Source organism: Abrus precatorius, unplaced genomic scaffold (assembly GCF_003935025.1).
Source record: "Abrus precatorius isolate BTA unplaced genomic scaffold, Abrus_2018 Scaffold8, whole genome shotgun sequence".
Lineage (NCBI taxonomy): Eukaryota > Viridiplantae > Streptophyta > Magnoliopsida > Fabales > Fabaceae > Abrus > Abrus precatorius.
Window position 1 is genome coordinate 2,541,029 of NW_020874428.1, and position 15,568 is coordinate 2,556,596.

At 27.0% G+C, this 15,568-nt stretch overlaps 1 protein-coding gene across 3 annotated transcripts; it reads right to left on the reverse strand.

Moving 5' to 3' along the window:
- Positions 1–2,029: 2,029 nt before the first annotated feature.
- LOC113845976 (homeobox protein knotted-1-like 3) lies at positions 2,030–7,484 on the reverse strand. 3 transcript variants are annotated; one of them, XM_027473742.1, is made up of 6 exons: positions 6,585–7,484; positions 5,568–5,688; positions 4,347–4,540; positions 4,116–4,247; positions 3,446–3,582; positions 2,030–2,723 (listed from the first exon to the last, which is right to left on the reverse strand). In XM_027473742.1, exons 1-6 carry the CDS (start codon positions 7,239–7,241, stop codon positions 2,720–2,722), a joined length of 1,245 nt encoding a protein of 414 aa, XP_027329543.1. In that variant the 5' UTR covers positions 7,242–7,484; the 3' UTR covers positions 2,030–2,719. The 3 variants fall into 3 exon arrangements, with proteins under 3 accessions (XP_027329543.1, XP_027329542.1, XP_027329541.1); XM_027473741.1 differs by having other exon boundaries at positions 2,074–2,731; positions 6,585–7,481; XM_027473740.1 differs by having other exon boundaries at positions 2,325–2,734; positions 6,585–7,480.
- Positions 7,485–15,568: the final 8,084 nt, after the last annotated feature.

Below are 15,568 nucleotides of genomic sequence, written 5' to 3' on the forward strand. Positions count from 1 at the left end.
AAAATATTTAATATTTTTATTTCATAAATTTATTAATTTTAAAAATAGTAATGTAATATACTTTTAATTTTTTATTCAAAAATTAATCTAAATATAATAAAATCCATATAATACAATACTAAAAAATTTGAATTTTATCAAGTCTAAAAATTTTTTTTGTCCGTAAAATTTTTGTTTTGGATTTGAATTTGTTTTATCATATTTTGATTGACTATATCGAGATAATGCTAGCAAAGTCAAAAATTTAAATTTATAGATTATATTTAAATTTGTGCACAGAGTTTGCGCGAGAAATATTTTAGAATTCAGAATCCTAGCTTTGAGTTTGGTTTGGTACTTCACTGATATCTGGTGGCTACTCAAAAACCATAAACGATAAAAGAACGTGTAAATTAGAATGCCACACCCACCATTACATCAAAGACAACCAAACAAGAAAAATGCAGTGTCACCAATGTGGAAGCCATTCATACCTAGGTTGTGAACATGCATTGACATTTGGCACCAACAACAAAAGGACAACAATGTTGAATAGAGATTAGTCTACGTAACAAGCAATTCGATATTACTTAAGGAAAGTTTTGAGTTCTATATATATAAAAGATCTTTAATAATAAACTTACTTACACCACATACAGATACGCGATCTGAGTCAAATCTAAATTGAATTAGAATGATATATATATATATATATATAGTTTCAATATCAACCAATTAGTTATGTGTTTTATTTTTATAATGAAATTTTCAAGAAAAATAAAAGTGATGGAAAAAGATTTGGAGAAAGCAGAACTTTTTAGATTATTTAAATAAGATTATTCTTGATTTAATAGATTTATTTATTTTAATCCTTTTTCAAATTAAACAAGGTATACTTTTTTTTTTTACCAAAATTTCTTTCTTTAAAGTAAACGGTGCATTACTCTAAAATTGATTAAAGAATGCTCTCTAATCAAATATTATATTATTTTCATTTCTTTTTATAAGTGAATAAGGGTGACTTGGTGACAAAGATACTAAGTTTAATTTCAAGATTGGAGTTATTAATGCTTGGATATATCTACTTTTGAACAAGAATTAAAATCATTTAATTTTTGTCCTTCAAATATGAGTGAAGTTATTGTTTATTAACATTTAATATGTCTATGGTTGTTTACCACTTTTAATTTAATTTAATTTTTCAAATTTATCTTTATTTAAGTTTTTTGTAGAAAAAAAGTCAAAACTATATTCTCCAATAAATCACCTATTTTATTTCTCAAGAAAATAATTTTTCGAAGTACAGTGTATTTATAAATAGAGATTACTTTTGGTAAATTATCTGTCTAAATATTTTTTTACTGCCAACTAATAAAAATACACCATAAATAACTTATGAATTAATTATTATAAAAGTTAATAATCTTTATTGATATAGCAACACATGATTAAATGAAGATACAAAAAATTTACATTATCAATAGTACAAATTTTCTCTCAAGCTACCATGCACAGATGAATGCAGGGGACATTAGCTGAAGTTACGTGAAGGTGGGAGAAAAACACAAGCACACTGCATGCAACGAAGAAGAATGGAGGGGATTGGAAATCCTACGGCATTTTTTTGGTGTGTTGATTTAACCAAGATTCACTTCAGAATTTTACATTCTTTAAAATTATTTATTTAGTCCAATCCAATTATAATAGCGAAGAATCCATTCATAAAGTGCTTGCATGGTGTCAAAACGAGACCAGCACAAACAGTAGTTAAATTCAATGCAATGTATAAATTATGATTACATCATTTGAAATGTCAACAATCTTGTGCCGGCGTTATCATTTTGTTGAAAGCAATAATTAGCGACATAGTATTGAAGTGTAAGAAAATGTTTATAAACACAAATTCAATGTCCAATGATTGTGTGCTTCGAACTAGTTCCCTTCTCGTGTGCAATGTGTATATTATATTAGTGTTTATTACCTACACTCATCAAATTTCTGAATCAGACAAAGATCACTAAAAGACAGATATTATCACAAATCCTGTTAAATAGAAAATATCCACTTTATTTCCATTTGGTGTCTATTCCACTCAAAAATTCACACTGAAAATCCATCTACAAGTCAAATCACAAGAACCCACCACATTGATATTATTTATCTTCCAACCTCGTCTAAGATAGAGTTTATGACAAGGAGCATGTGACAACGAATATTTAAATTGTAAGTAGTAAAAGATTACATTATACCATAATTGATAATTCTACAACAAATTGATCTCCGCATCCCAAACACCAAATGAAAGAACAAGAACAAGATTAGTATAATTGTAAGGAAAAATGCACAAATTATTACTTTACACCCATAACACCTCGCTACTATATATTTATATATTTCACAAAGCAATATAGCATAAACAAAATCATAATTCTATTGAGTGACCCAATTTGGTTTCGGTATATAATTCCTAATTTAACTTCTAATTATGTAGCATCACAAGCACTAAAACTATATCTGCAGGCCTTCTAAGCACAAGTAAAATGGTTCACCAATATTTGCTCCTTATCTGTTTCAACCATGGCCCATCAAACAGAAACAAAATGTGGTTCTTTCTCGTTGTCTCTCCATGAGTCCCTTCTCCCGCAACATGATTGAACAACGAGAAAGAGCTGACAGAGTACCTTCAGGAATTGGTTTTTTGACTTTTGCTCCATTTACATGTACCCATCATCACATGTTATCACCTGCATTACTTCTTTTCAAATCATGATTGGTGCAAAGTTCAATCAATTATGAATCAATTAATAAACAATATTGCTAAGGGGTAAGATGAAAATTTGTGATTTCAATTCTTCCCCCCTTTTCTCTCGCCGCTTGATTTTTGTTTTTTTTCCCGGTAAGTGCCATGAAGATTCCTACATTTCATCTCCTACCAAATAATACAATAAAAGATATTTTTTTCATTCCTTTTACAAATCATCATCCAAAAGATTTTAGTGGTTCTTATTATAAGATATGTTATAATTTTTAAGAAGAATTTATTTATTTTTCTTAATAGAATTGTTGCGAACTTAAATTAACACTAATATGAGTAAATGTTTAAGCAGTGAGACTAAATGAGGATAAAAATGACGTGTTATAGGATTTAAAAAAAAAAATTAGTTTTGACTATTATTACTAATTTGTATAATTCAATAAAAGATACTTTAACAAAAAGACCAAAAAGAAATTACACTAACTTCCATTTTAAGTTAGATCTTATTATCATTCTTTATGCATTGCTCCAACACCCAACATCTTTCTTTGTTCAAAGAATCACACATTCCTCCTTAGTTTGTCTATGAACCTTACACAAAGTCCCTTCAAAAATAACAGAGCAAAGGAGTGTACTTCCCTAAACTAAAGGATGTGAGTATAATAAGCAATAACCTTGAGGCAATATAAAGATTAGTTTTGATAGGAATACCTTTTGCGCTTGCTCTTCAAGACAGTAGAAGTTGAAGGATTGCTGTGCCAATTCCTCTTCCGTTGATTGATAAACCAATTATTAATCTGCTTCAATTGCAATCCAGTTTCCTGAACCAACCTTGCCTTATCTTCCTCCTAAAAAACACATAATTAGGTTGAGTAAAATATGCGATCTGTGAGGATATAGCAGATAATTTCAAAACAAAGCCGCCTGATAAATCTTATGGAGTAACTTCAATGTAGAGTTTAGACAGCAAATACTAAGCTTAATGTTGTGCTAATACTAAACAAATATGGAAAATCCTTCCTCATGTTCTTTGAATTCTAGGATAAATTTGGAACCTTCGCTTGTTCTATAAATTCATTCAATTAAAGCGTCATTCTGAGAAGTTTAGCAATAACATTGCAGAATTTAATGTATGAAAAATAACATTTTGGAACGTGAGCATTTGGATAAACTTGTAGAAAATACTATGAAGTTTGTATAAAAAGAATCAAATTTCTCTCATAAGTTAAAATCAACTTGTTTCTCAACTTTTGTCAAAATATCCCTCATATAACTTCTCCATATAAACTTATAATGACTTTGTTGTTAGTTAGGAATCCAATACTTGTGTCAACTAAAAAATTATGCAATGCCAATATGAGTTATTGTTGATCAAAGATACCGTAGGGTAAGGCCACTTGGAATGTGATTGCCACCAAGCTTTAAGAACAGAGGTTGTGTCACCAGGAAGTTTCCCAGCCCGTCTCTTGCGTAAAATTTCCTCTCGGATGTCCACAATTTTCTCCTTATAACCCTGTAAGATAAAATTGTAAAAATGAAGAGGTAAGTCATACGGTAAGAGATTTAAAAAGATGGGAAAATGAAAATCCATCAACAATTCAACATTCTTTACCTGTTTTAATTCATGCTTTAATTCTAGTCTTACACGCTCCATAAGGGACCTTTCGTTCTCTGTAGGAACAAGAGGGCCAAATCCCATGCTATCTGGCCCGTCCAAACTATTATCAAAGAGATTGGCATCACTATCTACTTGGTCATCTTCATCTTCAGACATAGTTGCTCCAGTACCTTCTCCAGGTGAAACTCCTGTTCATCACGCAGCACGTGAGAGCATTTACCGGTTTAGTACTCGTCATCTAAAAAAAGATTTGGCTTTCAATGTTTAATTTGTGCTTGAGATGTTGGCTAACTGAACCCAAAGGTTGAAGACTTTGTTCAGAGAACACAATAGTTAGGAATCAAAGAACACAGTAAGTATATGGATAACAAGCCAAAGCAGTATGAATTCTTCAATATTTTCTTCAAACAGTGGAACTTATCATCATTCTACCTTTTGCAAAGCTCCAATGCATGTGGTTTGGTAAATCTTCACTATTTGTTTACATATATTTCAGTGTTAATAAGGGTTAGTAAGATTAAGGTTTTTCCAAATTCATATACCATTTATGAGTAGAGAAAAAGAAACTTAATTCATGCAGCCATGTACTTCCTGTTTCCTCTTAGAATGCAGCAGCCATCTCTAAAATTCAGAATACCATCAACTGAATTTTAGCCTAGTCAGGTAATTAAAACATGCGAGCACAACTCACTGGCAATCCTGTTTGCATAAATATTAAAAAGAACACCTTTTTACTTTCAAAGATTTGGAAGAAACACTGAAAACAGGGTTTTTTTGGTTGATTTCACAAGTCTTCATTTAAATTTTTAAAAACAAAAAAAAGTGACATTTTTATAAATCTTTATATAATGAAATGAAAATAGAAAGTCTTATCTTTAAATCCATCAGGTTCTTACTTTTCTGAAACGTTCCTCATAAATAATAAAAACTTGTCACTGTATATTCTTAGGTGAGGGAATCACTTGCCGGTTCCTTGATAACAGGAATTTTGGACTGATAAAGAAGTACATAGTCTTACAAGAGACCACACCACTAGTAGCTACCAATTTTCGACAATTTTCAATTGCCAGCAGCAACATAATCAATGGAACATACAATAGACAAAAAGCTGGTTAGAAAATAATGTGAAGTTATTTCCATTCTATCAGGCAACAAACCTTAATTTATATTATTCTAAGATGTAAAAGGGACTAAAAGAAGAGATTTTTTGTGTACCTGTTAGACTTTGTAAGGATTGCTCTATCTCCCAACAAGCCATTACTGCTTCCATTGCATGGACCCGTACATGTTGCTGCAATTGTTCTTTGAAGGAACAAAGCAACAAAACATAGTGCGACTGCATCATCAAGCAGGAAAATATCAAAGATGATAACACAATAATAGCTAATAAACTTATCTACCGCCAGCCAGCTTAGTCTCCCATATAAAATATAGGGGACAAAAATCATATTACAATCAAGCTCCACGAATTATGCTGATCCAACATATCGAAAGAAATTTCTTCACAATATTACTCAAAACATGTTTAATCACACTACAGTCACCAAGATGTCTTGACAGAAGATCGAAAGAGAAAGTGTTAAAAGCTTGCAGAAGAAAAATTAACCACTGCTTTTGCCCAATAAGTGATGACTGAAAAAATATATAACCATAACGTAAATAAGGATGCAATTGGAAGAAGAAAATGTAGAGAAAACTCAATAACTGACAAATACCCCCTCATAAACGCAATGCAAAATATAAAATATCCTAATTACAGATTAGAATCAAAATACCTAATTCAGCACAGAATCAAGCTCAAAAACCATCTTTCATTTATTTCATTATCACTATTTTACTTCTTATAAGACAATTTTCGTTCTCCTTCAGTTTCATTTCTCGTTAATCACCCAAAAAAGCATTGGTATCGAAGGCCATAAAACAAGTCAGTTAAGATTTCTATTTGCAATATAAAGCGAATTTTGTCTTTCATCAGCTGCAATATAAAATCCACGCCATTTCCATACTAGACACGCAGAAATTGAAAATAAAAATAAAATATAGAACAAAAATATAATTAATTAATTAATCCAAAACCGGTTTTTAATAGCGCCGACCTCTCTTAACGAGATAACATTTTATTGGTATTATAATTAATTAAAAAAATAAATATTGGGAAATTTATTTATTTATAATGCGAATTAAGAAACAAATAGAGAAATGACGAAGAAAATTGGGGGAAAGTGAAGATACCATGAAATGGTCAAGGTCTTTGTCATCTCCGAGCATGTTCTGAGCAGCGTGTCCGAACGCGGAATACTTAGCGACCACATTCTGAGACTGTGCTAACTGAGCATCGATCCTCGGCAACTGGTCCACTGGCGTGGCGATCCGCAAGCACGCCACGTGTGCCGACAGCAACTGTTCGTACATCGGATGCGCCAGAATCTCCGCCTTCCACCTCCCTATCTGCAAGTTCACCCCGTCACCCTCTCCTTTCCCTTCCTTCAAATCCGAGGATTCGCCGCCGGCGATAAGGGAGTCGCCGGCGGTGGCAGCGACGTCGTCGATGACCTCGCTACGGTTGCGGGGGAGGATTGGGCGGGCCAGCCATTGGGCCGAGGAGGTGGAGTGGAGGTTTAGGAAATTGGAGCCGTTGTTGTTAACGTTGTTGTTGTTGTCGTTGTCGTTGTTGTTGGTGGTGTTGTCAGTGTAGTGAGGGCGAAGGAGCGCGTCGTTGAGCCAATTGGGTGCGGTTTGGAGAGGGTGTGGATCGGAGGGAGGTTTGGAGGTAGGGTCGGGTGAGGAGGGTAGCTGTTGTTGGTCTGGTAATACGGAACGGAGGGAGTGGTGTGGGAAATAGTGAAGTGGGTTGTCTTGTTGGGAGAGGTGTTGGTTGTGGTAAGCCATGTAACAAACACAGAGAACAAAGACAGAGAAAGTGTGTATGTGTGTGTCAGAGAGAACAATATACGAGGTAGCTATTGGTTCATGGTGGCGAAGCTTAAGATATGGAGAAAAACGAGAAAGTGTGTTTGTGTTTGGTGTAGTTGTTGTGTTGTGTTGTAGGAGTAGGAACTGAAGAGAGAAGAGAAGAGAATGCAAGAGAAGAAGGGAAACGTAGAGGGAAGAAGGGACGTTGCTGTGCGTTACTGTAACAGGGAAAAAATCCAAATACAGTGAGAGTTTTAAATAGGGGGAATAAAATTATAAAAATATCCTTTATTTAAAAAAACATATATATGATGGATTGAAATTATATTATATTATAAAATTAAATAATAAAAAATTACTTTTAAGGTATCCTTGTATAATATAAAAATAAATAATTGATGGTTAGAGAAAGCACTGATGAGGTGGTTGTCTTTCAGGTGGTTTTCTGGGATTTATAAATTGGGTCGGCAAACAGCCTTTTTGGACAAGGGCTTGTTTGGATGGGCGATTTGGAAGAAAACGGAGGGGGAGAAGTTTAGGATTACTCTTTCTTTTGGTTGGTAAGTTAGATAGAAATAACACAAACGTTCCGAACACATTTTTTAATATATTATTTTCAATATTTTTAATATTATTGAATAAAATTTATTAAATATATATTAAAAATGACAACTATGTTCTAGTAACAACAATGTCAGTCATCTACTCCAAAAAAAAAGCCTAATATAAATAATAATAATAATAATAATAAAGAAGATGTGATAAATAATATAATTGAATAAAAAGACGAAAAATAAAAGGTATAAATTTGATATATAAATATAATTACTATTTACAAACAATCAATGCACTCATTTGGTCTGGTATTAGAATAGAGTTAAATTGAATTAATTATGAAAATGTTGAAAAAAAAAAGCATCAAAATATAACAATTGATTCTATGACAATAAGACAAAAGGGGCCATGATTAATTTTTCTTATTCTGACATATGTTTTAGCATATAATTTATAATTAAAATTAATTTAAACACATATTTTAATTATATTTAAAAACATTAAATTGATTTTATTAAAATTAATTATACTCAAATTTAAAACAAACAGGCATAGAAAAAATAATGTAGATTCTACACCTCCCATATTATTTTATTAACTTAAGGCTTTTTATTGGATAGGATAAAATATATATTTTATTTATTTTTTATTATATTTACCAATCGAGTCTTAAATGTATTTTTATTTTATTAAAAATTGACATTATTTTAGTATTTATTTAGAAATAGATTATTTTTGTGAAGAAAATATTTTTTAATAAAATTAATTGCACTAAATATATACCAAATTAGTCCTTTTAAATATACTTTTTCGACCTTCTAAAATTATATAAACTTATATGCGATAAACAACTATTTTTATTAAGGATGTGATTATTTTAAGATTTTGCAAAGTTATATGTGAGAAAGTGAATTTGACAATATGAGACTTTTATGTCTAGTATATAATTTTTAAAAATATTTTTGGGTATTGTTTTTTAAAAAATAAAATGTAGCATTTCTAATATTTTATTTGAAATTCATTATCATGAGAAATATTACGCATATAATAGTTTATGAGAATTTTGGAAATTCTTTAAAAAATTGATGATAACTCTCTTGTTATTCAATTTTTTTTTATAATTTTTTTTAAGTTTCTAATCCAAGATTAATTTGGATATAAGTTTATTAATAATTTTTTTTTACATATACAAAGATTTAAATTTAAAACTTTACTTAAGCAATATCAAATCGCTTGTCATTTAAATTAATTTCTGTTGATTATAAATTTATTTAATAATAATATTCTTAGTCTTAAAAATATACATTTGAGACATTAGTATATTTAACATAAGTCATTACAGCTTAACTCAATTTATATTATCTTGGTAAACACTACTAACTAATTATGATAATTACTTCAATTGTTTCATAATTTATGCATGTGACACTAACATTTTCATACGAAAATTGATTTTAATTTGAAATGTTTAAGTAAAAATAGCTAGCTACTTAGTTACAAAATTTTAATGAGATTAATGTGTTCCTATTTTATTAGTTAAAAATTTTATTTAACAAAAATAAATATATCTGGTACTGTAATTAAACTTAGTTAAAAGTTTATTTTCTTTTAAGATTTCTCTAACTAGTTTTTTTAACCATTTATATAACTTTTACATTTTATTTATTTTCAAATAAAATATATGAAACTAAAACCAAAATAAAATAATGATAATTAAAAATAATAAATATTATTTTAAATTGACTCAACAACATTTTTAGAACATTTATAATAATTAATGTGTGATCTTAGTCTATCAATAACCTTTTTTACTCAAACTTAATTTATCTTTTTTAAGTATTATAATAAATTATTCTACGAATTTTTTTCATATAATTTTTTTTTTTACTCAGATGAGTATAGGTTTAGGATAAATTTGAGGAATTAGATAATTTTCAATGGTTCTGAAATCAATTTTTTATTAAGTTTGGAAGATTCGGTAAGGTACAAAGTTAAAGTTTGAAAGATGGTAAAATTTGGGTAATTTTAAATTTGGTTAAATGTCATGATTTGGTGGATTTTGAGAAAAGTCAGAATAGTTAAAATGGTTTAAATAGGTTCAATTTACGAATGTTTTAAAAAATCAAGAGTTTTAAGTAGAGAAAAATTGAGAGAGACATAATTAAAACAACTAATATATTAAAAACTTAAAAACTGTTAATTATACGTATCCAATGTGTTTTATGCAGCACTCTTCTTTTTAATTCGATCGTTGTTTGCTAATGGTCAAAGATTAACTCTTAAGAGAAGTGGGAGAGTTATTGATAATATCTAGCATTGAACTCTTCAGCACCATAGATATGGCCCTTCTTTTTTCAACCACAATCTCCACTTACATTTATAAGTGTTATGCTTCCTATTACTTTAGATATATAGTGATGGATGTATAATTTGAGGCTGGTTGATACTTCCACAGCCTCACTTCAACATTTGTCAACCATTCATAAGAAATACCACACTATAGATAATGAAATTGTAATTAATTTTAAAGAGTAAATGAAGTGGCTAGTAAACACATACACACATTCTACACCAAAGTGTTAGCTTAATTAAATTAATAAATTAATTCAAATTTTTTAACTTAGACAAAAGGTATTAAGCCATTGGTCAAGAATGGGAGGATGGGAGATTTTGCACTAGGATTCTTATGGTTCTTGAAAACTATAATTTAATCATAAGTATATTGGTATTAGATGCCTTTGTAGCTAAAAACTTAGATAATAAAAAATTTGAGGTAATATATAAGGTGTAATTGGGGGAGGAAGAGAGGAGTTAAATTAGATGTAAATGATTTATGAAGCAAAATGTAATAAAACATTCATGTAGTGTAGTTTTTTCAAGTATTAATATTATTTTGTAGACGAGTGTCATCTATATAAATTAAATGTATACCTTAACCTTTTATTAATAATTTAAAATTATAAAAGATTTAGTCAAAAACTAATAATCAATTATCATCTATGAATATAATTCACTTTCAAAATTCAACTGCAAACAAAATGTTACCGATGTACTTCAACTTTTTCTATATCAAAATATTGTCTTTAAATTTTAGAAAAATAAATCAATTTATTAAGTATTTTTGTTTATTTATATTAAACAAAAGTATTCTTAAAATATTATTATTATTATTATCTTATTTAATTTAATGAAAATATTTAAAGACAAAAGTAAATTTAAAATACTCAATATTTCATATTTTTAAAGTAACAAAATTAAATACATTAAAAATTATAAAAATACATACATTGTTTGTGTTCGATTCGGATGATCTGTTGCTGCAGTTAAACCTTCATTATGTAGTATGCTCAATGACAGAAAATTTTGTTATTTCCTTTTAAAAGACAAGAAAGTACTCAAGACAATTTTTTAAATTATCATATTTAATTTGGTATTTAATATTTTTTAATTGCATGTATTTTCGATTTTCTATATTACATTATATATATGAAAGTTAAGTGTTTCTTCAAATAATTAAAATAAGATTTAGCAGTTTAATTATAATAAAATCAAATTTCAAAAAGTTATAATTAAATAATAGTAACACACACACACACACACACACACACATATATATATATATATATATATATATATATATATATATATATTAAAAAGGTAAAATATAATTAAAAAAGAAAAACAATTGACCAATTTTCTTATACTATTTCATAGTCAATTTTGACAGTTTCTACTTATTATTTTGCTCCACTAATTTTGAGTTGGTGATTTAATCGATCTTCATTCTAATTAGTAAGATCAGATAAAAATCGAATTTTCAGTACCACCATGAAAGATAAGTAGACGATTAAAAATAAAATTTGTAATAAATAATGTAATAAAAATTAAATTTAATTCTTTTATAATAAAGAGATATATAAAATGAAATAATTTAAAATTTTTATTTTTAAAAATATTTTTATGTACTAAAATATAATATTTAATATCAAAATAAAACTATTTCTTATCATATTTGATATTTATAATTACATACATTTTTACTTAGGTTCATTTAAAATTTTTATTAATTAATCTTATTTATCAGGTTATGTTTATCATTTAATGACAGGTGAAGTAGGAAAAGTTGATAAAGGAAATAAAGGGGAAGGACGAATAACGTCATTACCTTGCAGAAAAGGACACGTTGACACGTGGCACTAGTTAATGGGTTTGGACCAATTTGGGGACCAGAGGAACCACGTGGCGGAATTACGTGTGTGGGGTTATTCCAAGTGGAGAGTTCGTGGGGACCACCCTCAACTTAGAGTAAATTACTTCGATTTCTTTTTTTTTCGTATTTATTTTTAAAATTTATAGAAAATTTTCATCCTTTATAAATTAAAAAACTAAATACATATTTTTTATTTTACTCTCCTTACAAAAAAAATATTTTTTTTATAAAATTTATTCAAATTTTCATTTTTAAAGTAAATTACTTTACTTTAAATCTCTTTTATTTTTTTATAAATGTTTTTTTATATTTTATATTTTTATAAAAAAATTAATTGTAATAAAAAATTAAAATTATTAAATATATTTAAAAATTATGTGTAATAAATAATTGTATAATTTTTCGAAAATAATTTTTAAGGAATATCCCTTATTTGTCATAAGTATTTTAAATTTTGATTATTTTAAAGATATAAAAATTATTTATTCTAACTTTTCATTGTAACACGAGTTTAATTATAAAAGCAATTCTTACAAATACAAATTTTTTTTAATAAGTCTAAATTAAATTTAATTTCACTTTTATTATTTTGACACTAAAGCTAATAGATAACGGTGAACCAACGGTTAGGTTAAATTTAATTTTATTAAAGTGTAATTTATTTTTTAAATAAAAGGAGTTATGTGTATTTTTTTTAAATAAAAGAGGTTTTTGTGTAGGTTTTAAAAATATTGAGGATTTTTTTAAGAATCAGAAAATAGAACGGAGGTTAGAGAAAATTCTTAAGAAAAATTAAATAATCATAAGACATTCTTGCTCGTGATTTATAATTCTCGTGATCTCAAAAGAATTTTGCATACACAATAGGATTTAAATACAAAATATCTTGATAAATAAATCGATCACGACCCTATAAATATAATGGAGCTTTACGTTATCGTGTCAATCTTTCAATTTATTATTCTATTGATACATTTAAAATTACTTAATAAACATATTTTAAGGCAAGATTAAAAATAAAAAATAATTAGTATTATTTTATAATATTTGGAAAAGGGACATAACTTTAGATGGATTAAAAACTTTAAAATTAATAATAATTATTATAAAACAGAAGAAATAAATTTTGATAATAATTTAAGGCCAAGTTAAATTTCCATATTATAATGCGGGATATTTGAATTAGAGATTACGAATAAACTATTAATGAGAAATAAAATATCATATTAACATAAAACCTTGTAAGATCTATAAATTCTGGTAATTCATAATTGCATAAAATTTTACTCAATAATAAATAATGACTTAAATAAAAACATGTAGAAATGAATTTATTTAGTATATAAAAATATTTTTTACTACATTTAGAAAAAAAAATTTGTGTTACTGTTTCACTTGATTCATAATATAAGTAAAAATCTATATAATTGAAATTACATAAAAATAAAAATAAAATACTAAAAATATAAAAAATAACAATAATTACTACAATATAATTTTAAACTTACTTATTGGAGATATAATTTTTATAAAAAAAGTTGTTATATTTTATTTTTAAATTTTATAAAAAGTGATAGATAATATTTTTTTTATAAGTCACACTCTTTGTTAGCAACTTATATAATTAATTATAAAGTACTTAACTAAATATATAAGTATTAACTTTTTTTTTTCATCTAGTATAGAGTTTTAAGTTAAGGTTTATATTATTTTTTATATAAATAAATATTAAGTATTTAAAGTCTATTAGTAATTGATTACATTATTAATAAGTTTAAATATCTTTAAATGATTTTAGCAAAAAAAAAAATCTTTAAATGAATGATAATATTAGTTTTTATACAATAAAAAAATTACAGTTAATTATAGTTGACAAAAATTCTATAAAAAAAGTCTAACACAAATGATGGAACACAAACACACAAATACTGAAACTCATATGAAACTTGGACTAAGGGTACAAGCGATAGCCTGTAACAAATTAACAAAGTTAGAAATAGAGCACAAAATCAGCATTCACTAAATCGAAAACGAGTTTAGATTAAGCAACCAAGGAAGACGAACACAACAAGAAGTTCCTATAAAGAAGGGTTTTATTGGTGATGATGAGAGTGTAACAATGACAACAGTAGCAAAATCACTTGGGTAGCATTTGAATATTATTTCTGAACAATAAAAATAGAGACATCGAGGCAATAAAAAAAAAGACAATAATATTTATATTTGTGTATTATTTTTAAAAGTGATAATAAGATAATGTATATTGCGTTTTGTATTATAAGAAAGAATAAAAAAAAGTTAAAATTAAGGGTAATATATAATTTTATAAAATTATTAAAAATATTTTAATTTTTAAAAATATAATTTTTATATTCTCGAAGCTAAAACACGGTATCTCTTCTTTCATGAGGTACATTGATGTCTTTTAAATTTATGATGACTATGCAATGCAACGACGGTGCTAAATCTCGAGTCTCAACGTTTAGAAAATTTACTAAACTTATTTTATAATAAATGCAACCCAAAGTCTAATGTAAAATAAGCTATAACTCTTTAAGAATAAGTGAAGACATGTGTAGTTTATATTTAAATTCCTTTCATAATTTGACTTTAAAAATAGTTAAGCAGTATCCGTACAAAGAATGAAGAAAGGAGATGGTGGTGGTGTGACCATTAAGCCGCAAATCTGTTGATAGATATAGGGAAAGAAAAATAGTACTTTTTAGACAGTGCTCAAATTTAAAAAGGGCACTTCGCACTCAAGTGCTGGGGCTGCCTCCGACACCTACAATTATTACGGCCTTTTCTGTTCCCTCCTCCTCTTCTCATATTACTCATTTTTCTATTTATACATCTTTCAGTTTCAGATTAATTTACAATATAATTCAAAAACAAGGGCCCAAGAAATTTTGCATTTTTTTGTCACCTTTAATATTTATGAGAAATTTGGTTTGAAAAATAAATAATTTTATTATATTCCATTTTTAATAGTAAAACGTTATTTATCTTTTATTTCCAAAGTTTTATATAAATCAGTAAAAACATTTTTCCATATATTTTTAAAAAAATTAAAATTATTTTCTCATGTCCATTTTGCTTTCACAAGTTCAAAGATATCAAACCTAATCAAATTTCGCTTTCAATGTTACAAGATGTTTACTCATGCATATCAACCCAGTTATCGTAAATATTTATTTCTTAAATAATTAATAGTACTTCTAATCCTACTTATGATAAATAAATACTTAATTTATAAAAAATAAAAAGTATTTATAATCATAAATTTATATTTTATTTCAAAAAATTTCATAAATTTAAATAGTCAAAATAATGTTATATATTAAATAAATAAATGATAGATAAAGATGGTGCATTTTTTATAAAAATTTATAATAAATAAAATATAAAAGGAATTTAGTAAATTAATGTATATAAAAATTAGTCTTTGTTTCTCATTCAAGTTTAAAACAAATTGATTTTTTTTTTATAAATAAGATTAGAGGTAATATAAAACAAATTTTAAGATATTTGGTGTATA

What these genes read in the sequence shown, in the direction of transcription:
- LOC113845976 (XM_027473740.1), bottom strand. Translation starts at nt 7,241, where the DNA reads ATGGCTTACCACAACCAACACCTCTCCCAACAAGACAACCCACTTCAC. An exon ending in AAGACCTTGACCATTTCATG is followed by an intron (nt 5,689 to 6,584) that starts GTATCTTCACTT and finishes TTGATGATGCAG; the next exon opens with TCGCACTATGTTTTGTTGCT. An exon ending in TTGAAGAGCAAGCGCAAAAG is followed by an intron (nt 2,735 to 3,445) that starts GTATTCCTATCA and finishes TGATTTGAAAAG; the next exon opens with AAGTAATGCAGGTGATAACA.